Source organism: Pelophylax lessonae (assembly GCF_965119305.1).
Source record: "Pelophylax lessonae genome assembly, chromosome: 4".
NCBI lineage: Eukaryota > Metazoa > Chordata > Amphibia > Anura > Ranidae > Pelophylax > Pelophylax lessonae.
This window is the reverse complement of record NC_138771.1, coordinates 228062410-228086965: the sequence shown is the minus strand read 5'-3', so window position 1 is coordinate 228086965 and position 24556 is coordinate 228062410. Positions and strand designations below refer to the sequence as shown.

At 41.4% G+C, this 24556-nt stretch overlaps 1 protein-coding gene across 3 annotated transcripts in view; it reads left to right on the top strand.

The window, feature by feature from the left end:
- The window catches only part of ST7 (suppression of tumorigenicity 7), a 268989-nt gene that overhangs the window by 117597 nt on the left and 126836 nt on the right, over window positions 1-24556 (top strand). For all 3 annotated transcript variants that reach the window (XM_082255306.1, XM_082255305.1, XM_082255307.1), the window contains exons 3-4: window positions 669-828; window positions 11071-11125. In XM_082255306.1, the coding sequence (XP_082111432.1) occupies window positions 669-828; window positions 11071-11125 (215 nt within the window). The remainder of the gene's footprint in view (window positions 1-668; window positions 829-11070; window positions 11126-24556) is intronic.

Here is a 24556-nt window from a genome sequence, read left to right as displayed (position 1 = left end):
TGTGCAGTCTTTTGCAGTTTTCAACAGACAGGACAGCCCTGGACAAAAGACGGCCGATCGTTCGGCCGACATTCGGTACGTGTGTACGGGGCTATAGAGAGAGAGCTGTGCATGATGTCATTAGCCTAGGCTAATGACCAGACAAGAAAGAGGAAGTAAGCTGTAATAGATATTTACTGGCAGAAAAAAAAATGTTTACTATCCAAAGTTAAACCAACAAGGGCAGAGGATTTAATAGATGGAAAGATGAAAAAATGACTGAAGAACTGCCTTAACGCAATAACAAAAGGAGACACATGTAGAAATGGCACTTCATAAATACCTGTGAAGTATATATAAATATATACTTTTTAAAAACTCAAAGTATGTGCTCATTAGAAATGCACTATACTTAATTTTTACGTTCTTTGAATGCTGCCTATTTAAAAATGGAAAGATCAAGAGGAATACCTGTGCCAGCTTCAATGAACCATACACAATGACTTCCCTTTTCTTAAGTGTCATACTGGTGTTGTATTAGGGCTTTTTTTATATAGTGAATAGCGATTGTGGCAGCAATCCCAGGCAATTGTTTTCACCCCTACCTGCTGGATTACTTTTTTTGTGCAAGACACATTCCTCCTTTGCAGGTTTGCTTTCATAAGTAACCATTGTTTTTCTTCTTTTAGATATTTGAATGGTGGTATTTTCGGAAGTATGGAACATCATTCATTGAACAAGTCTCTGTAAGTCACTTGCGCCCTCTGTTGGGAGGTGTTGACAACAGCACACCAACTAACTCAAATACAAGTAATGGAGATGCTGACTCGAGTCGACAAAGTGTTTCAGGTATGAGCCAATTATGCTGGAAACCGCTAAGTTTTACTTCAATTGTCTTGTGAAAATAGTTAACTTATAACTAAAGGCAACACTTTTTTTTTTCGTTTTGGACAGAGTGGTGTGGAAATAGAACCCCTGTCAGGTTTTTATTGTTGTCTGTGCCTCTGTTAAGAAGATTCACCCTCCATATTTGTCCTGTTTACTGTTGACAAAAAATTTTGAATTTTCTTTCACTTTTAAAAACCGTAATAGAGGGAATATATTCCAATGTGGACACTAGTTCTGGTGACCTGGGGGACCTCAATAGATCCCCTTATTTACAGGGATTTCCTCTCCCTACTTTTTTGGCTATAGGACAGGAAGTAAAGATAAATCTCCCCAATGGGACACTGATGGCAAATAAAAACCTGCATGGGGTTATAACCCTCCTTTACTCTCTTCAAAATGTTAAAAAAATTAATAAAAACTTTGGCTATAGTTCTACTTAAGGAGGATAAGATGCTACTGCTCAGTGTGTTTTCACTGTTGACTTTGGATTTCACATAAGCAATGGGTTATAATAGTAATGTTCAGCATTAAAATGCAGTGAAAGGCTGTATCTAAAACAACCTTTTTTATATTATTATTTCTTCACAATTTCATATTCAAAAATATAATTTAGAGGCGATATACAGTATATTGTAATAAAATCAGAAACCTATATATATATATATATATATATATATATATATATTATATCCTGGATAAGCAACCTCCGGGGGCCCCTCTGCTTACTTGTGTACTGCCACCTCATTCCCCTCTCACACCAGACTGTATGAAAGCAACACTCTGCCACATACATGCCGGTGTTCCGTGAGAATTACCTACCCGTGAGAATTACCTACCCCTCGTCACTTCCGGTACTCGGCACTGTATGTAATGCAGCGGGTACATTAAAACAGCTGGGCTGCAATACAAATCATCTCCGCTCCTGTCCCGGTCACTTCCCTGATCTCGGATAGTAAATATAAAAGCGGCAGCGGCTGTATGAAAAGATAAATCACGGAGCCGAAAGCCGCTTTTATATTTACTTGCCGAGAGCAGGGAAGTGACCGGGACAGGAGCGGAGATGATTCGTATTGCCGCACAGCTGTTTTATGTAAGCGCCGCGTCGGTAGGTTTTTCTCACGGTACACTGTGATCGTTTCATACTAGTGCGCATGCGCACTAGTAAGCTCCTCTGTTCTTCCATCACGTATCCGGGGCTCTGAGCATGCGCACTGCTGCGCTGCTCAGCTCTTTCTGGCCGGAAGTGACGAGGGGTAGGTAATTCTCACGGGGTAGGTAATTCTCACGGAACACCGGCTTCTGGAAAGTGGTGTTCAAGATGGCAGGAATAAACCCTAACTTCACTGATGACTGTGTAAGCATAAATAAGGCCCTTCATTTGGTCCGTGTCAATCCCCAGTTCCCCCTCCTCCCCTTCAGTGGTATCATTGGCTTTAAAACTCCCCCTATTGGTATCCACTGGGAGAAACCTAAAGATCCCTCTTATTGGTGCTCCGTGGGAGCTAAAATAAAGATCCACTTTTCATTGGTTTCAAGCATTTACGCGCATTGTTGTGCTGCTTCCTACCAACCATTGGGCCAGTACAGTGCTGACTCTGTCAGACACAAGATCACTCCACCCAACATACATTACTGCTAATCATTATATCCCAGGTGCTCCATTTCAGAGAGCGTTTCAGCACTTAGTACCCCACTGCTACTCTGCATTGTCTACTGGGACCTCTCAGACTGCAAAAGACGACCTTGTGGGCCACCAGTTGTACAGTGCTGGTTTAAAGGTGGCTTTATAAGGCGTGGTGATTAAAATGACCCTGTCAGCACTGGGTCCTTTCTATTGAGCGACATAAGTGCAAAAGGAAGAGTAACTTTACTTGCGTTTCTAGTTGCCTGTTTGTGAAAAAGCACCTCTTTGCTGCTTACTAGGTGCTGCATATATTTCACACTTCCGGATTGTGCAATTACTAATCGCCTGCAACCCGCTATGGTTTCTCCCGCCTCCTCTTATGTCACTACAGCATGTACAAGCCTAAGAGAGGAATTGCGATGTCCAGTTGGTTGGAGAAATGGGTATTTAACAAATGCCTGTCTATCAAACCATTTCAGTTTTCTGTTTTTACTCCAAATAGTTTGTATGTAACTTAGATGTATGCTTCTGATTATTGTCCTGTTGCATGATAAAAATTTGTATCAATCAAGCTCTGACCACTGGGGATGGCGTTATGTAAAATAGAGTGAAACCATTTCTGCTTCATTAGTTCATGCATTTTGTGTTAATCTTCTACCTTAATATAATCAAAGCACTCTTTATACCATCACATTGCCCCACCATGCTTGACAGAAGGCATCAAACACTCCTCCAGCATCCTTTTATTTGCTCTACATCTCATATATTTGTCATCTTTATCAAAGTCATCCACTGTTCAATAGCTGTGTTCCTTTGCCCATTTAAACCTTTTGTATTTGTCAGTTGCAGATCTATATCTCCTGATTAGATGCCACTTGCCTTCTTTCTTTGAAGATGCTAGCCGGTGTCTTTGTATAAAATGTTTCGTTTCTTGTACACTTGGTGCATGAAATAACCTTCATTTTGCAAAAACAATAGCCTGACTTGTTTCTTGAGAAAGCTTTGTCCGTTTCAGCTGTTTGTGAACCTGAAAATGTACTTGTGTAAAGTCAGTACCTTGCAATGAGAGTGTTTACCAGGACCCTGCAGAATGGCTGCTTAAAGTGGAGCTTTGCAATAATATGCAAATATATTACAAATTAGCAATTTTAATCAATAGCAACTGTTTGCCAAGACATATCCTAATGTTACAATCTTTAAGGTCTATTTAACAACTCATTGATAAAGATAGTTGCTTTCAAAGACATTTCTAAGTGATTCTAACATTTTTATTGCTAGTTGTTTATATTTAAATGCAAATGTACAAACAAGAACATATGCATATACAATCTGACATACATCTATACATACATACATACATACACACATAGATTGCCATGTTAGAGGCTGATTTTATTTTTTTGAAGACTGCCATCCACCTTTATCTTGCAGGGTGCTCAGGAAAGTGCTGGTTGTAACTAATGCCCCATACACACGTGCAGATTATCTGCAGACTTTTGTCTGCAGACTTACCAAAACCATATAATATGAGGTCAAACCTAAACACTTTCAATTTGTATGCAATCCGGCAGGCCCTTGCACTACATAGAAAAGTTAAGTCTGCAGACAAAAGTCTGCAGATAATCTGCACGTGTGTATGGGGCATAACTCTCACCCAGCATGCTAAGGGCAGGGATACATTCCCATGTGTCTTTGATCTCTTTTGAGATGTTTAACCACTTCCATACCACGCCATTGTAAAATGACGGCAGCAGGAAGGGCTCCTCGATCCGGGCGGACATCATATGACGGCGGCCCGCTCTCGCCACTACTGCGCGCCCCCAGGGACACGTAGCGCGGCGATCAGGGATGAGGCTCGTCCCTCGGACATAGCCCATCCCTGATCAAGGTAAACAGCCAATGAAAATTGGCTGTTTACCACGTGATCGGCTGTGTCAATCACAGCCGATCACATGAGCGGCTCCAGCATGAGCCGCTCGTTCTCTCTGCAATGCGTGGCGATCGGGGACGAAGCTCGTCCCTCGGACAGAGCCCATCCCCGATCTAGCTAAAGAGCCAATGAAATTTACCACGTGATGGCTGTCAATCACAGCAGGTCACAGAATGTCAACAGAACCCGGTAACTAGTTGTCACCGTGTTCTCCTCCTCACACACTGATCCTGTGAGGAGGAGATTGTGGTAACAGCTAGTTACCGATTACAGTGCACCCCAAAACACACTGATTGCCCCCCCAATAAAGAGGATCTGTCGCTACCCGATCAAAGTACCTGTCACCAGCCCATCAGGTACTCTGATGACAGGTTCTCGGTACTCTTATGAGCTCTTGACAGGTACTCTGGTACCATGGGCATCCACAGGTAGGGGCAAGGGGGGGCAAATGCCCCCCCTTGGAATCTCAACCTCCCATTTTAAGTGGTTGTTAAGCCACTTTATACCATCCTGTCTATTCTGTTTAATAATCAGGTGTGTCGGTGTTTTAAAAAAATAAGGCGTTCTTTACCAGTTTTCAGAGGGCCGAGCCCCGCTCACGTGACCTGTCGGCTCTCTCCGGCTGACAGCTGCCTGCAGCGGGCGGGGCCAAGGATTCCTCACTGATGTCAGTTGGGAGGGGAGGGGAAGAGGAGAGGAGGAGAGAGGTGGTGGGTCACGTGAGCGGCGAGTGGCACTCTATACTTGTAAAGATTTGCTTATTTTTATAAAAAACAGATACAGGGGCACACAGGATTATGAAACAGACTGTAGACAGAATATGAAACTTTAAATGAAACTACAGCAGCAGGGGAGGAGGGGGTGGGCACTGACACAGGAGCAGACAGGCAGGGGGGGGAGAGAGGACAGAGGAGGACAGGAGGGCTGCGGATGACGGAGGCACGTAAACTGACCACGGTGTCAGGGCTCAGCAGCCATGGTATACCGTGGTCAGTTTACAGAGGGGAGGACATAGCCAGACAGGATCAGCCAGGTATTTTAGGTAATAGAAGGGGCCAAATTACACAGCAAAGCACTGTGCTGTATAACATGCTTTAAGGGAATATACTCAAAATAAGTATAATGACTAAGCCCCTCCCCTTCATGACATTGTTGAAAAGCGGCGGAGCATGAGTGACCTTAAAATTATGCCCCCCCCTGAAAAAAGTTCTGCGGACGCCCATGTCGGGTACTCTGATGGGCTGGTGACAGGTACTCGGGTACTCTGATGACAGGTACTCGGGTACTCTGATGACAGGTACTCGGGTACTCTGATGACAGGTACTCGGGTACTCTGATGACAGTTACTCGGGTACTCTGATGACAGTTACTCGGGTACTCTGATGACAGTTACTCGGGTACTCTGATGACAGTTACTCGGGTACTCTGATAACAGGTACTCGGGTACTCTGATGGGCTGATGACAGGTACTCGGGTACTCTGATGGGCTGGTGACAGGTACTCGGGTACTCTGATGGGCTGGTGACAGGTACTCGGGTACTCTGATGGGCTGGTGACAGGTACTCGGGTACTCTGATGGGCTGGTTACAGGTACTCGGGTACTCCGATGACAGGTACTCGGGTACTCCGAGTACCTGTCATCGGAGTACCCGAGTACCTGTCATCGGAGTACCCGAGTACCTGTCATCGGAGTACCCAAGTACCTGTCTCCAGCCCAGAGTGCCCGAGTACCTATCTGCACCCCATCAGATTACCCGAGTACCTGTCTCTAGCCCATCAGAATACCCAAGTACCTCTCTGAAGCTCATCAGAGTACCGAGTACCTTTCTGAAGCCGATCAGAGTACCTGAGTACCTATCTGCAGCCCATGCCTCCTAGATTGTGTTGGGGTGTTTGCTTTCCAAAATGGGGTCATTTTGTGGGGGCTTCCATTGTCCTGGGGTTCCAGGGCCTTCAAAAGTGTGATTGGTTGTAATGAAATTATATGTGTAATTTATGCTCTTAGAACACCTGACAGTGCTCCTTGCATGTTGGGCCTCTGTATGTGGTTATGCTGTGACAAAGTCCCACATATGTGGTATCGTTCTACTCAAGAGGAGTAGGAAAATGTATTTTGGGGTGTCATTTTTGCTATGTACATGCTATGTGTTAGAAATATCTTATAAATTGACAACTTTGTGTAAAAAAAAAAAAAAAAATGCGTTTTCATTTTCTTTCCACATTTTCCAAAAACTTGTGGAAAAAAATGACTTGTTCAAAAGACTCATTATGCCTCAGAATATACATTGGGGTGTTAACTTTCCAAAATAGGGTCATTTTGTGGGTAACTCCATTGTCCTGGTGCTCCAGGGCCTTCAAAAGTGGGATAGGTCGTTAGGAAATTATATGTGTAATTTATGTTCCTAGAACACCTGACGGTGCTCCTTGCATGTTGGGCCTCTGTATGTGGCCAGGCTGTGTAAAAGTCTCACACATGTGGTATTGCCATACTCAGGAGGAGTAACAGAATGTATTTTGTGGTGTAATTGCAAGTATGCATATACTGTGTGTGAGAAATAACTTGTTATTATGACAATTTTGTGTGTAAAAAAAAAAAAAAAAATTTTTTTTCCTTTTCCCAAGAATTGTGGGAAAAAATTCACCATGCCTCTTACTAAATACCCTGGAATGTCTACTTTCCAAAAAGGGGTTATTTGGGGGGTATTCGTACTGTCCTGACATTTCAGGGCCTCAAGAAATGAGATAAGCCGTCGGTACATCAGGTGTGATCAATTTTCAATGATTGGCACCATAGCTTGTAGACTCTATAACTTTCACGAAGACTAAATAATAACCACTAATTTGGGTTATTTTTAACAAAGATATGTAGAAGTATAAATTTTGGCCCAAATTTATGAAAAAAAATCACTTATTTGCAAAATTTTATAATGGAAACTAAAACAAAATGTGTTTTTTTTTTTTTTTTTTTTCAAAATTTTCACTCTTTTTTTCACTTATATCACAAAAAAATAAAAAACCCAGTGGTGATTAAACACTACCAAAGGAAAGCTCTATTTGTGTGAAAAAAATTATAAAAAATTTGATTGGGTACAGCGTTGTATGACTGATTACTTATTCAAAGTGTGAGAGCGCTGAAAACTGGTCTGGGCAGGAAGGGGGTGTAGCTGCTCTGTATGGAAGTGGTTAATGTCTTCGGTTTCAGGTCTGAAGGTGCCACAAGATAAAGTGCCTGGCATGCTCGGGGGTAGCCATGAACTGTCAGTATACAACGGAAACCCTTTGGGATAGCCAACCAAGACCTGCCTTTACAAATGTATTGTCAAAATATGCAAGCTCTTCCGCTATCTACCTGCTTAGGGTGGCTTCACCATGCAGTCTCTGCCTGTTCCTGAGATAGCAAGATCATGGTGGACAATACTGAGTTGGTACGTGTGTGGCATGCCAATATCAAAGTTCTACCCCCCATACTGATTGTAGAAAGGAGAAGAGATTGTATATTTGCTGATCTATTTATTTAAAGGGCTCTCCTCTTTTGCTTTTCCCCCAGAAAGAAATAGAAATAAAAATATATATAAGCTCTGAGGGTTGCCATCCTGATCTTGGCTTGACTATCTGTTTAATCACTTCTCCAAGACAAGTATATAGGATGATAGCCTTAATAAAGTCTAAGGCATCACCATTGCTGTGACTGATTGAATTTGAAAAATGTAGAAACTATCGAGTGCACAGGTTCAAAGCAAAACTCCATGAAAAATGGTTATTCTCCCATGCAGTGGGGCTCTGCCCAATCTGCATGGGTAAACTGCTCGTTGTGGCACAAGGAAAAGCTGTACTTACCCGGTCCTTCGATCCTCCGGAAAACCGCGCTCCCCCACGTCCAGCGGTAGACTGTTCTCACGTCCAGAGCTGGTCTATGGGCCTAATGACATCAGGAACAGTACATTCACAAGCCTGCTAGTGTGCAGGGTTCAGGAGTAGGGATGATCGAACGGTTCGAGTCCACCATCGGTTCGGCCTGAACATTGGGTGTTCGAGGTTCGGCCGAATTTAGAACTTTTTGCCCAAAAAGTTCGGCATTCGGCAACCAGAACCGACCAAAATGCAATGCTTCAGGAAATGGGCTTTAAAAGCCCGTGATTGGACCAGAACCATTAGCAAAAGCCAATTGAGGGGGCAGGAGAATGCTAGGAATGTGATTGGAGTGACTAGGGGGTCCCTAGACCAATCATTAGTGAATACGCCCCCCAGTATATAAGATCGCCCCCGCCAAATTCCTAGCATTCTTGTACAGGACATGGAAGAGAGTGGAATGCTGTTCTGTTCTAATGTGTTACAAAGTGTCATTTAGCTATTTTTAGTGTGAGGAAAGGGATATCTAGTGTAGTTAGAGTGCTCCTTTACACTTAAGTTAGCTTCAAAAATTTAGTTTCTGTAGGGAAAGTGTTAAGTGTAAGGGGACCGTAGTGTAGTGTAGGGTTAACTGACAGTGACTGCTATGGAAGGGTGACAAAACCCTTCCAAAGCAGGGTGACCGCTATAGAGAAATGATCATTTCTCTGAGTTGCTTCGGGACAGGAATATGGCTTCTCACCAGCAAGCATTTTTCATGCTGCAGGGGTTGCCAGTGCTTTTTTGAGGACATGTTTGATGTCAGACATGACATCTGAACATGTGTATAAGGGGTATATATACACATATATGTCTGTATATATACCCCTAGACATATATAGGTGTGATAGTAGCAGAAATATATGCTTGCGCTAATGAAATCATTTACAGTAATATATTTCTGCTACTATCACACCTATATATGTCTAGGTGTCTATATACATATAATTATGTGTGTATATATACCACTATACACAAGTTCAGATGTTTTGCCTGCCTCAAAAGAACCCAAAAAAATGCCAAAAAAACGCTAGCGTCAAAAAAAAATGCCCAGGTGTGTTTTTGCTGGCATTTTTTGGGAAGTTTTGGAGGCAAGCAAAACATCTGAACTTGTGTATAGGGGTGTATATACACACATACATATATTTATATACACACCTAGACATATATAGGTGTGATAGTAGCAGAAATATATGCTTGCGCTAATGAAATCATTTACAGTAATATATTTCTGCTACTATCACACCTATATATGGCTAGGTGTCTATATACATATAATTATGTGTGTATATATACCACTATACACAAGTTCAGATGTTTTGCCTGCCTCAAAAGAACCCCAAAAAATGCCAAAAAAAAATGCCCAGGTGTGTTTTTGCTGGCATTTTTTGGGGGTTTTTGGAGGCAGGCAAAACATCTGAACTTGTGCACAGTACCACTATACACAAGTTCAGATGTTTTTCCTGACTGCAAAGAACCCAAAAAAATGCCTGCTATTAAACCGGCAAGGTGTGAAAACCGAGAAGAGAAGCCAACCCCCTGAGCTGAAAGTGTTCTAATACAAACAATCCTTTTTTTTTTATGGTTCTGGACATGCTACAGAGCTGAAACTTCACAGGTACACCTTTTAGACCCCCCCCCAGATACGAAATCACACAAAAAAAAGTTCTTAAAAATTGTCATTTTTGATAAAAAAGCCAATTATTGAAAAAATTATTTCTGCTCCGCAATCCTTAGATGAACTAGCAGTTAACCCATGCAGTGCAGGCACAGCCCCACTACATGGGAAATATATTTTTTTTCCTGGAGTTCTTCTTTAAAGCTTAATTCCAAATTTCTTTTCACTAGAACTGAATAGAATGATCAATCCCACCATAGATCATACCTCTGTGCCATGTTGCTCTGCTGTCTGCAGATCCCTGATATTCTTTGTTTAATTGTGGCTTTGTATCATGTGACAGTCTGTATAGTCTGATATAGACTAAATCCCTTTCACAGCCACTTGCTGCAGCAGCTAGAGTTTGCAACACACATCTTTGTAGTCATTCTGAATGTGCAAATGATGTAACTTCCTTCACAGCTCTGATGGTGGGTGGCATTAAATAAATCCTAATTGGCATTCAATCCTACCCAGTCGATCCTACAGGAAGAGTCCAGACCGCCCAAATCCTGCCTCAAAGAACACTGCTATATTCAAGAAGGAAACCCTTTCATACACAGCCTGTTCTGAAAGCTAGCTGTGCTGCTGCTGGGCAGGATTGAATGGATTTACAATAAGAATTTAATCTTGCCCAGTTAAAATTGCCGACCAGTGTGAACGGGGAGAGTCCCAACCTTCAGATCCTGCCCTCTGTAGTCTTACAGTAAACCATTGTTCTTTGGCATGCTGTAAGACCAGAATAACACATTTACAGCTTTCACCACCCGCATGAAGGCCCAGTAACCCTAAGACCCACCCACTCAACTCCCAGAACTGGTACAAGTGACTCCCATAGCCTGCCCTGAAGCTACATAGGCTCAAAGGATCATGGTACATGTAGAATCAGGACTGTAAAAGGAAGAAAATAGGAAGTCAGAGAACTTGGAAGAGCCTGGAGATGAGTGGAAACTCCTTTCACTTGCTAATTTGTGTTCTTTTCAAATATTGGTGCCATTCCTTCAGTGTAGATCTATCTGAAGTATGTAATGCAAATACTAGATTTAAGGTGTTGATTTTGTTATGTTGTTTAATTTTTTTACCTTTTGTTATTTTCAAATACAGAGTGTAAAGTATGGCGAAATCCGTTAAATCTGTTTCGAGGAGCAGAATATAATCGGTAAGGTCTGAACTGTGCTACCATATCTTTCTATTGTTTGATTATGATTGACCTTGACAATTCCTCTATGTATTTGGTTGCGAATGCTCTGAAAATAAAATGAGAGGAATGATCAGATAAACAGTCTGGTTACTCTGGTGGTGTCTCTTCTAAAATGTTGAAGGAAGGAATAATAGGAATACTATTCTAAGTCTTGATAAGTCCAAGGAATGAATAATATAAAAAAGCTTTTCCTATTTACAATACAGAAATCCACATTTCCCTGATCATACATGAGTCTCTTTAGTCTGAGATGTCTTAACAATTGCCATTTTGATGGCTTGAGCAACACTTCTTCAAAACATAACTCTGGTGCTTTACAGAGTATTTAAAATATTCAGTTTTGTTCATTTTATTTGTAGATTTGTAATGTATTCTTTCATTGTTCCTTCTCAAATTCTTGCATTTTAAATAATATGAGAAACTATTTTAGAATTTAACTATTATGTTTTAGTTTACAAACCCTAGTTGAATGGTATGCTCTGTACTGAAGCGGTGGTGTCTGTACCTGTTCTTTTTTTATCGCATTATAGTGTGGATGGATCATTTTCCTGTAACTCCGAAAGATTATACAAAGTGCTCACAAAGTAATCGGGGCCTTGTTCATACCTCTGCATGCTTTATTTCTTCATAACCATAGCTCTTTAAATTTGGTTTTATTTATTTTAAATTAGGGTAGTTAAGTGGATTTGTTAATAATCCTAATTAAAAGAGATGTACTTTTTTTTTATTTTTTTTTATATTCATACCTACCTAGGTGGAAGCAGGATTGGCCCAATGCTGCATCTGTCCCCCGGCGCCTGTACACTGAGAACTGATCGATCAAACACTGCCGATAGCTCGGTTCTCACAGCTCCGCGAGCAGCGAGCTGCTGACTGTCAGCAGCTCTCTGCTCTGCCCCCCTCCTCGATCTTTGGAGCGCTGAGCTGTAAAGGGGGCAGAAGGGGTCCTCTCAGGCTCTAGGCGGATCCTGACTCCGTGGTCGTGATGACACAGAGCCTTAACGACACTGTGATGTCAGCAGAGAGCGGACTTCATCCCGCTCTCTGCTGAAAACGGGTCATAGGAGTGCAAAACGAACTGCACTCCATGATCCATAGGAGAAGTACAGCCAAACAAGCTTTGGCTGTACTTCTCTTGTTAAGGAAAATACAGATTAACACAGCAGAACATCTAAATCCTGTCATTATAAAGCATAGGCCATTGTTGGTCACCATTAACACTCCTTCCATATGATTATATGTCAAATTACCTTGTTTCATGCATTTAATCTCCCTGTAATTATTGATAATCTTATATTTAAAAACCCTAAAACTTTTGCTTGCACTGTCATCAGTAGTCCGAGAGCTGTCACTTAAAGAAACCTTTGTAATATCCCCACTATAATTTAGGTTTACTGAACAGCCTCTCATTTATCTAATAACAGGGCAGAGAGGCTGATAGTAGAAACTTGCGCACAGCAGAGCACTGAATAATGACAGCAGTAATCGCTCCTCCATTCTGCACATATTACAATCAACCCCCTAGTTTGTTTACATTTTGGTGCACTAATGACTGCTGTAACTGCCACTTCTGTTTAATTATTTTATGGGTGCACAAATAATAAATCTTTGATCTTGCCTGAAATTGTAACATTTTCTAATAAATAGCTGTGCAGACTCCTGTGCTCTGCCTCCGTAGCAGCACGTAGAGGGGGTAGGGGTCACCACAGACAGGAACTGACACTTGAAAAAGTATATAAAGAATGATCTAATTTATTCATATACAAAATATATTTTGCCTAGGAGTGCACAATATTAAGACCCACACTATAATTACAAGATCGAAAATGTGTTTAAAACCTTGCAGCAGCCTGTCCACATTTATGGCATATCTATATAAACCTAAAGTGGTTGTAAAGTAATTCCTTTTCTATTTTTTTTTCTAAAAATTGACATTTCTATACTTACTTTCTCTGTATGTATATACTTCTTTACATACTTAAATGCACAGAGCGGCCCTGAACCTTCTCTTTTTGGGTCTCCCACCGGCGCTCCTGGCACCTTCTCTCTGTCTAGTGCCCCCATAGGAAGCCACTTCCCTTGCAGGCACTCGTGCGTGCTCGCGTGCCAGGAATGCATTAAGGTAAAAAAATGTTTATACTTTAGAACTACTTTAAATTAGAAAAAAAGTGGTTACTGCATATCGACATATGGCAAAGAGATTACTTTTGTTATCACATATGCATATGTCTCTCTGCTAGAGTTCTAATTTATTCCATCAATGTATTGAAGCAGTCCTGAAATAATTTCCTGTGCTGGAAAAAGAATATATGTTGAGCATAAGTATAGGTCAATGTGTCGGATCCCAATTGTAAAGGAACTTTGACTCTTGTCCAATAGTAACTATGGATAATTGCCATTCACAGATTGTTCAAAGATATTGGAAAATATATTTTATATAGCCCTCCTAATGGTAAGTATATCAAATCACAAACTCTAGGCCTATTTAGGGCCAGATGGGAGATCTAAAACTATATTTGTCTAAATACATTTTATTATTTTAAATCTGGCAATAAATAAGCCCACAGTTTCACCTCTAAAAGAGGGCCAGCAATCGCGGTAAAAATTGTCAACAAACTCCCAACTACTAAAGCCGCTGAGAGTCTGTTTACAATATGTTTTTGGGGCATTGAAGTGAACTTGTTACTTTTCACCACATTGAGAAAGCACAGGTTCATGTTAACCACTTTTGGACCGGAAGGATTTACCCCCTTAATGACCAGGCCATTTTTTGCAATTTGGCACTGTGTGACTTTACCTGACAATTGCGCGGTCATGCAATGCTGTACCCAATCTAAATTTACATCCTTTTTTCTCACAATTGGAGCTTTCTTTTGGTGGTATTTGATCACCTCTGCGGTTTTTATTTTTTGCAATATAAATTAAAAAATACTGAAAATTGTGAGAAAAAATTACATTTTCTACTTTTTTTTTTAAATAAAAAATAAACAAATTTGTGTTATAGCGTCTACAAACTATGGTGTATATACTGGAATTTACACAGCTTTTACTTTCTCATTTCTCAAAGTGCTAAAATGGTAGGGCAGTACAACCCCCCCTACCCCCTCCCCTCAAATTACCCCTTTTTGTAAAGTAGACACTCCAAGGAATTTTCTGAGAGGCATGCTGAGCCCATTGAATATTTAATTTTTTTGTCACAGGTGTTTGAATAATGACAAAAAATTTTTTTTACACAAAGTTGTCATTGAAATTATATATTGCTCACACATGCCATGGGTATATGTGGAATTACACCCCAAAATACATTCTGCTGCTTCTCCTGGGTATGGGGATACCACATGTGTGAGACTTTTTGGCAGTCTAGCCGTGTACAGGACCAATCGTTGCCTTCATGCTTTCTAACGGCATAAATTGTTGATGTCACTCCTCAGTACGTATCACACTTTCGGAGGCCATGAAATGCCAGGATAGCACAACCCCCCCCCCCCCCCAAATGACCCCTTTCCGGAAAGTAGACACCCTAAGCTATTTGCCGAGAGGCATTTTGAGTATTTTGCAGGTCTCCATTTTTGTAACAAATTTAGAAAATTTAAAAAAAAAATAATAATTTTCTTTCTTCATTTTTCAAAACAAATCAGAGCTGCAAAATACTCACCACGCCTCTTAGCAAATACCTTGGGGTGTCTACTTTCTGAAAATGGGTAATTTGGGGGAGGGGGGTTTGTGCTATCTTGGCATTTCATGTCCTCCGAAACTGTGATAGGTAGTGAGGAGTTAAATCAACAATTTACGCCCTTGGAAAGCCTGAAGGCAGTGATTGGTTTTTTGGGTCTTGTACGCAGCTAGACTGCCAAAAAGTCTCACAGGTGGTATCCCCATTCTCGGGAGAAACAGCAGAATGTATGAATGTGTTTTGGGGTGTCATTTACCATATAGCCAGTGCAATATATCATTTAAGTGACAACTGTGTAGAAAAAAAAAGCTTGGAGTGTCTACTTTCCAAAATGGGGTTATTGGGGGGGGGTGGTTTGTGCTATCTTGACATTTCAGGGCCTTCGAGACTGTGATAGGAATGAGGAAGTAGAATAAGCAATTTATGCCCTTAAAAAACCTGAAGGCGGTGATTAGTTTTCGGGGTCCCGTACACAGTTAAGCCCCGTACACACGTACCGATTGTGGGCTGTAAATATTCGGCCGACGACCGATCAGCCGATTGTAGGCTTGTTAGTATGATGCTTGCGACAGCCGACAGCGCATTTTCGGCCGAACAGAATCGGGTGTGCAGGCATTAAAATTTTTGTTGGCCAACACCAGAATGGCCGATTGTTCGCCAGTCAGTACAGATTTCGGCCGACAGACAGACAGCAGATTAGCAAGACTGGGCATGCTCAGAAAAGAAAAAAGACAAGGAAAGTTATCCATCACATGACATCACTTCTGCAGTCGGCTGTTGTTGGCCGACAAAATTTGTGTGCAGTCTTTTGCAGTTTTCAACAGACACGACAGCCCTGGACAAAAGACGGCCGATCGTTTGGCTGACGATCAGTACGTGTGTACGGGGCTTTAGGCTCCACAAAGTCTCTCACACATGTGGTATCCCTGTACTCAGAAGAAGCAGCAGAATGTATTTTGAGGTGTCATTCCACATATACCCATGGCATGGGTGAGCAATATATCATTGAGGCCCAGTTCACATCTGAGCGTATTTCAGCTCGTAAAACTCTCATCTCTGAAGTCTCAAAACGCCCAACAAGCAAAATCCCATTCATTTCAATGGCCCCTGTTCACATCTGAGCGTTTTGTCTCCAGAAGAAAAATGCCTGAAGCTCAAAAAAGTACATGAGCTTCTTTTTTGGCTGATTACAAGCATTTTTGTTAGATGTCAATGCCTTCCTCCAAACACCTGTAAAAAAACGCCTAAAAAAAGCCCAAAAAAAAACCTGTAAAAAGCCCAAAAAAACGCCTGGAAACAATACGCTCGTGTGAATGGAGCCTTAGTGACAACTTTTGTGTAAAAACAAGAAAAAAAATAATTGTAATTTTCCCGAAACTTGTGGAAAATTCTAAAATATTCCATGGACTCAACTTGCCTCTCAGCAAATAGCTTGGGGTGTCTACTTTTTAAAAAGGGGTCATTTGGGGGGGGGGGAGGGGGTTGTTTGAACCGTCCTGGCATTTTATGCCCAATATTAGAAGCTTATGCTAAACATCACCCACTCTTCTAACAACTTGAAGACCAAGCCTTTTCTGACACTTTTTGTTTACATGAAAGAATTATTATTTTTTTTTTTTACTAAAAAATTACTTTGAACCCCCAAACATTATATATTTTTTAAAGCAGTGGCCCCACAGAACAAAATGGTGGGTGTTGCAATTTTTTTTGTCACACATGAATTGCGCAGAGATTTTCCAAATGCAATTTTTTCGTTAAAAACTTTTTTTTTTTTTTTTCTTTAACTTGAATGCACAAATACTCTATATATTGCCCAATTGTTTGTTAAAATATAAAAGATGTTATGTCAAGTACAGGATACCAAACATGACATGCTTTAAAATTGCGAATGCCCGTGCAGCGGCAACAAACTACGTACATTTAAAAAAAAAACTTTACAGGTTACCATTTTAGATTTAAAGAAGAGGTCTTCTGCAGGAATTACTGCGTTCGATCTGACGTTTGTGGCGATACCTCACATGCATGGTGCAGTTGCTGTTTACATATGACACCAGACCAATGCTTGCGTGCAAACGCGGGGAGGCACGGGTGCTTGAATTTTTTTTTTTTTTATTTTGCTTTTTTATTCTATGTTGACCCCTTCCCTTTCATTGTTTTTTTTTTTTTTCAAAAAATTGGGGTCTATTGGACTCTGGATCTTTCCTCTGCCCTTAAAGCATCTGACCACACCTAGAGTGGTCTGATAAGCTGCTTTCCCATTTTCCCAATGGCGCTGTTTATATCTGGTGAAACCGAAGTAATGAAATGCTTACAGCTTCCGGTATCTTAGGCCATAAAGATGATTAGAGCTTTTCTGGTCTCCAATCAGCTCTATGGTCAGCTGACGGAACCACCGGCTGCAGTCTCGGGTTACCCCGTGGGACACGAGAGCCTGTAGAAGGCGGCGGGGGGGGGGGGGGAAGAGTCCCCTCCCACTGCTTTTAAAAGCAGTCTAGCGGCTAATTATCTGCTAGGATTGCTTTTATGTGAAATTGGCTGTCTGTAAAAAACAATATCAGAAGACCTCCCAGCATCCACCCACTTCTAATGATGGGCATAAATGCAATGTTCTTTTTTTTCTCACCGCACCAGCTTGAACTGCACTTATGGGACTCACCACGGCACCAAGTGTTACTGCAGTGTTGGTTTGACTATGACCAGGATGTACGAGGCCACTGGTGCTTGCCAGTTCACCAGAAGGTTGAGCGGCACTAGTACTGGCTCTCTGCTGCATACGAGAACCCTGCGGTTGTTGCACCTCAGCAACAGAAGAACAGGGTTTTTTACGCTTGACCTTAGAGACCACTACTCTGTCATCAGAGCTATCTGTCAGGGTGCTGCTGCTGTCTACAGGTTCCAATACTGAGCCTGATTTTGACAGTGAGGCTTCCCCATCGCTCTCATCTGTCATGCTCAGCATCGTGTAAGCCTCTTCACTAGTGTACCTCTGTTTTGACATTTTGGCCAATAAACTTATAGGTACCTAGTGTAACTCGCAGGTAAAAAAGCACCTGGTTGTCAAGGACTGTTTGAACCGCTACCAAAAAATGTAACTGCTAGTGCTAGCAGAGATAAGGCCTGACTCTGCTAACGCTGCAGTTTAGTGTGCTGTGTATTGGAAGTGACATCTGCTGATTCTGCACTTCTTGAGGGGGGGGAGGGGCAAGGGGCTAAATGCAGGTGCTGGCAGGTGTTGGGGCTGATCCTGCTACGTTGGATGAAGTGGCTGCATTGATTTAAATTTTTCAGGCGAAGAACATGGGATAAGCATTCCTTGCTATATTGTATTTTGTCATATGCTAAACCACTTTGCTATGTAATCAACTGTTACTACAAATGTGCTATCCATAAAAGTGCACAGTTCCAACATATAAACAAGTGCAATTACAAAATAAAAAGCATGCTAGTGATATGTTCAATTGAAATAAAATAAAGTCCATTTAAACAGTCTTCTGTGATCATGTATGTTGGTTTTTTCCAGAAACCCCATGCAAGTGAATGACCGTGAAACAGGTGATTGCTCACTCACCCTCCATAACCTCTAGTGGACAAACTCCCACCTTCTTCGGTAGACCTTAAAATAATAAAATACCTAAACCATTAAAAGATATATAGATATATATATATATATATATATATATATATATATATATATATACAGTAATCCCCCGCTACATCGCGGTTCAGTTTTTGCGGTCCCGGTAATTCGCGTTTTTTTTTGTAATATTATTTTACTATATAAATCATTAAAAATTAAAGATTTTTGTGTTTTTCATAGCTCTTGCTCTGTCTCTAAGTATCTTTTATGTGTTTAAATGAGTTTCTATTGTTTTAAAAGTGTGTTTAAAGACCTTAAAATGCTTTTACACGTACAGTGACAGTAAAAAAATCATGCCTACAATGCATTTTAATAGGGTTTTTCTATTTCGCGGAATTTCACTTTTCGCGGCTGGGTCCGGAACGTAACCCCCGCAATGGAGGGGGGTTTACTGTAATTAAAAACCAATTGTTAGATCATAAAACATTTTTCCATAAATAAAAACATCAAAATAAGCAAAATAAACAAAAAAATGTGTAAATGGAGGGAAAAAAGCATCTGAATAAACGGTGTCCCCAGACTGGATAATGTGGGCTAATATTCATATAAAGATCTAATAGTATAAGAAAAACATAATACATTCTCTTTGTAACTACCAAACCTAAATTATCCATGATACATACCCAGTCTAATGGTGTATGCCAAAGTTAGCCCAAAAAAATATACATAAAAGGTGAAAAATCATCAGTAGATAATGAATGTAAAATAGCAAAATTGAGTTTCCAATTTAATCATTTAAACCAATAAAAATACATGTAAAATATTTTTTGCAAAATAACATAAAAACTGTGCATTTTATAATCTAATTTGCTTAAGGAAAAAATAATAGCTATCATGTAAAGCATAAAAAAGATACTAAAACTAAACTGTTGTAATATTTTAATAAATCTGCTACCAATTGTTAGGTCATAAAACACTATTTCCACGACTAATAAAAATTATTTTCCAGATCTGTCTGCCTGCCTACCTTCTACACATTGTGTGTATTTCATGTTAAAGCAGAGCAGCCCCGAACGACCGCTTGAGCCTTGATTGGCAAGGTAGGGTTGGCTGTGTATAAAGTATCTCAATCTCCTGAAGAAGTCGAAGGCATAGGGCGGGGGCACTGAGCCTTGTGTGTTGTAGAGGAGAGAGGATGATCTTGCAGCAGACTGGCCTGATGCAAATACCTTGAGCTGTCATTTGGATTCAGCCAGAGCGGTGAGCTGTGCGGTGTCTCTGCTCCTTGTGCATTTGTATTGAAGAGAGTTCTTGCAGGATTTATATCTTATTATAAAAAAAATTATTTATAAATATAAAAATATTTGCAATTTTAAAATACACAGAGAGCACGGTTTTCTTTTTTTTTTGTTTGTTTGTTTTTCTCTGAGTTATGCTGAACGTTCCCTCATTCTGGTTGGTTTGTAAAGGGAGAGCTTCAATCCCTCATTATTAGTGTTGAGCGAACACGGACTGTATTATTCGTGTTCGTACCGAATAATTGGATTTTTTTTACCCGAACACGGACACGGACACTTTACTGTATGTTCGGGTAAAAATCCGTGTTCGGTCGTTTTATTTCCGGGTTTTGCATGCTTTGGCGCTCTTTTCATGGCGGGCTTTCAACAGCCAATCAACAATCGTTTAACTGGTGTGCCTTAAGCCATCCCAGCCATGCCTGCAAATGTCTTAGTAGCTGTGATTGGCCGTCTGAAGCATGTGACCAAGTCTTTATAAGTTCGAGGCAGCCGCCGCAGCAGCGTCATTCTGCTGCTTAGCTAAGGGACAGAGCACACATCAATGTGCTGGCTGCTGATTAGGGAAAGATAGGCAGGAAAAAAACATTTGTGTCCGGATAGAATTGAGGGACAGGTCGGAGTGTTTAGGCAGGGCGAGTTGTAGGCATTTTAGGGATAGAGTCTGCTGAATTATAGGGTCAGTGTCTTCTACAAACTACAATCGATATTGCTGTGTGGGGGGTGGGGTGAATCTGCACTCAATCCTGATCTACGATCTCTTCTCAATCCTGTTAGGGACAGAGTCTGCTGAATTTTAGGGAAACTGTGTTCTACAAACTACAATCGATATTGCTGTGTGGTGTGGGATTGGAGATAGGCAGGTGTCAGTGATCCACATCCATTTTTCTGTGTGTGAGCTGCAGTGAACACAATCTTTTTGGGCTGCAGTGAACACAATCTTTTTGGGCTGCAGTGAACACAATCTTTTTGGGCTGCAGTGAACACAATCTTTTTGGGGTGCAGTGAACACAATCCTTTTTGGTGTGCAGTGAACACAATCTTTGTGGGGTGCAGTGAACAAAATCCTTTGTGGGGTGCAGTGAACACAATCTTTTTGGGGTGCAGTGAACAACATCCTTTTTGGGGTGCAGTGAACAACATCCTTTTTGGGGTGCAGTGAACACAATCTTTTTGGGGTGCAGTGAACAAAATCCTTTGTGGGGTGCAGTGAACACAATCTTTTTGGGGTGCAGTGAACAAAATCCTTTTTGGGGTGCAGTGAACAACATCCTTTTTGGGGTGCAGTGAACACAATCTTTTTGGGGTGCAGTGAACAAAATCCTTTGTGGGGTGCAGTGAACACAATCTTTTTGGGGTGCAGTGAACACAATCTTTTTGGGGTGGAGTGAACAACATCCTTTTTGGGGTGCAGTGAACAAAATCCTTTTTGGGGTGCAGTGAACAAAATCATTTTTGGGGTGCAGTGAACACAATCTTTGTGGGGTGCAGTGAACACAATCTTTGTGGGGTGCAGTGAACACAATCTTTTTGTGGTGGAGTGAACATCCTTTTTGGGGTGCAGTGAACAACATCCTTTTTGGGGTGCAGTGAACACAATCTTTTTGGGGTGCAGTGAACACAATCTTTGTGGGGTACAGTGAACAGAATCTTTGTGGGGTGCAGTGAACACAATCTTTGGGGGGTACAGTGAACACAATCTTTTTGGGGTGCAGTGAACACAATCTTTGTGGGGTGCAGTGAACACAATCTTTGTGGGGTGCAGTGAACACAATCTTTTTGGGGTGGAGTGAACAAAATCATTTTTGGGGTGCAGTGAACAACATCCTTTTTGGGGTGCAGTGATCAAAATCCTTTTTGGGGTGCAGTGAACACAATCTTTTTGGGGTGCAGTGAACAAAATCCTTTGTGGGGTGCAGTGAACAGAATCTTTGTGGGGTGCAGTGAACACAATCTTTGGGGGGGTACAGTGAACACAATCTTTTTGGGGTGCAGTGAACACAATCTTTGTGGGGTACAGTGAACAGAATCTTTGTGGGGTGCAGTGAACACAATCTTTGGGGGGTACAGTGAACACAATCTTTTTGGGGTGCAGTGAACACAATCTTTGGGGGGTACAGTGAACACAATCTTTTTGGGGTGCAGTGAACACAATCTTTGTGGGGTGCAGTGAACACAATCTTTGGGGGGGTACAGTGAACACAATCTTTTTGGGGTGCAGTGAACAACATCCTTTTAGGGTGCAGTGAACACAATCTTTGTGGGGTGCAGTGAACAACATCCTTTTAGGGTGCAGTGAACACAATCTTTGTGGGGTACAGTGAACAGAATCTTTGTGGGGTGCAGTGAACACAATCTTTGGGGGGTACAGTGAACACAATCTTTGTGAGGTGCAGTGAACACAATCTTTGTGGGGTGCAGTGAACACAATCATTGTGGGGTGCAGTGAACTCAATCTTTGTGGGGTACAGTGAACACAATCTCATACTTCTGAAGATTTGAGGGTGCTGCCTGTTCCATACTCCCCCTACTCCTCATCTAGCCTTTTAGGGGTACAAACAATAGTAATTGGGGCCTAGTGTGGTTGTGTACGTGTGATATACATACACTTTTTTTGGATCATATTTTCTATTCCGCTATTTAATCAAAAACCTTTGGGGATCAGTTAAATTGGGGGATAGTCTGTGTTGGTACGTGTGAGAGAGATCCACCTTTCCAAGTTGTTGGGGTTCATCTCATACTTCTGAAGGTTTGAGGGTGCTGCCTGTTCCATACTCCCCCTACTCCTAGCCTTTTAGGGGTACAAACAATAGTAATTGGGGCCTAGTGTGGTTGTGTACGTGTGATATACATACACTTTTTTTGGATCATATTTTCTATTCCGCTATTTAATCAAAAACCTTTGGGGATCAGTTAAATTGGGGGATAGTCTGTGTTGGTACGTGTGAGAGAGATCCACCTTTCCAAGTTGTTGGGGTTCATCTCATACTTCTGAAGGTTTGAGGGTGCTGCCTGTTCCATACCCCCCCTACTCCTCATCTAGCCTTTTAGGGGTACAAACAATAGTAATTGGGGCCTAGTGTGGTTGTGTACGTGTGATATACATACACTTTTTTTGGATCATATTTTCTATTCCGCTATTTAATCAAAAACCTTTGGGGATCAGTTAAATTGGGGGATAGTCTGTGTTGGTACGTGTGAGAGAGATCCACCTTTCCAAGTTGTTGGGGTTCATCTCATACTTCTGAAGGTTTGAGGGTGCTGCCTGTTCCATACTCCCCCTACTCCTCATCTAGCCTTTTAGGGGTACAAACAATAGTAATTGGGGCCCAGTGTGGTTGTGTACGTGTGATATACATACACTTTTTTTGGATCATATTTTCTATTCCGCTATTTAATCAAAAACCTTTGGGGATCAGTTAAATTGGGGGATAGTCTGTGTTGGTACGTGTGAGAGAGATCCACCTTTCCAAGTTGTTGGGGTTCATCTCATACTTCTGAAGGTTTGAGGGTGCTGCCTGTTCCATACTCCCCCTACTCCTCATCTAGCCTTTTAGGGGTACAAACAATAGTAATTGGGGCCTAGTGTGGTTGTGTACGTGTGATATACATACACTTTTTTTGGATCATATTTTCTATTCCGCTATTTAATCAAAAACCTTTGGGGATCAGTTAAATTGGGGGATAGTCTGTGTTGGTACGTGTGAGAGAGATCCACCTTTCCAAGTTGTTGGGGTTCATCTCATACTTCTGAAGGTTTGAGGGTGCTGCCTGTTCCATACTCCCCCTACTCCTCATCTAGCCTTTTAGGGGTACAAACAATAGTAATTGGGGCCTAGTGTGGTTGTGTACGTGTGATATACATACACTTTTTTTGGATCATATTTTCTATTCCGCTATTTAATCAAAAACCTTTGGGGATCAGTTAAATTGGGGGATAGTCTGTGTTGGTACGTGTGAGAGAGATCCACCTTTCCAAGTTGTTGGGGTTCATCTCATACTTCTGAAGGTTTGAGGGTGCTGCCTGTTCCATACTCCCCCTACTCCTCATCTAGCCTTTTAGGGGTACAAACAATAGTAATTGGGGCCTAGTGTGGTTGTGTACGTGTGATATACATACACTTTTTTTGAATCATATTTTCTATTCCGCTATTTAATCAAAAACCTTTGGGGATCAGTTAAATTGGGGGATAGTCTGTGTTGGTACGTGTGAGAGAGATCCACCTTTCCAAGTTGTTGGGGTTCATCTCATACTTCTGAAGGTTTGAGGGTGCTGCCTGTTCCATACTCCCCCTACTCCTCATCTAGCCTTTTAGGGGTACAAACAATAGTAATTGGGGCCTAGTGTGGTTGTGTACGTGTGATATACATACACTTTTTTTGGATCATATTTTCTATTCCGCTATTTAATCAAAAACCTTTGGGGATCAGTTAAATTGGGGGATAGTCTGTGTTGGTACGTGTGAGAGAGATCCACCTTTCCAAGTTGTTGGGGTTCATCTCATACTTCTGAAGGTTTGAGGGTGCTGCCTGTTCCATACTCCCCCTACTCCTAGCCTTTTAGGGGTACAAACAATAGTAATTGGGGCCTAGTGTGGTTGTGTACGTGTGATATACATACACTTTTTTTGGATCATATTTTCTATTCCGCTATTTAATCAAAAACCTTTGGGGATCAGTTAAATTGGGGGATAGTCTGTGTTGGTACGTGTGAGAGAGATCCACCTTTCCAAGTTGTTGGGGTTCATCTCATACTTCTGAAGGTTTGAGGGTGCTGCCTGTTCCATACCCCCCCTACTCCTCATCTAGCCTTTTAGGGGTACAAACAATAGTAATTGGGGCCT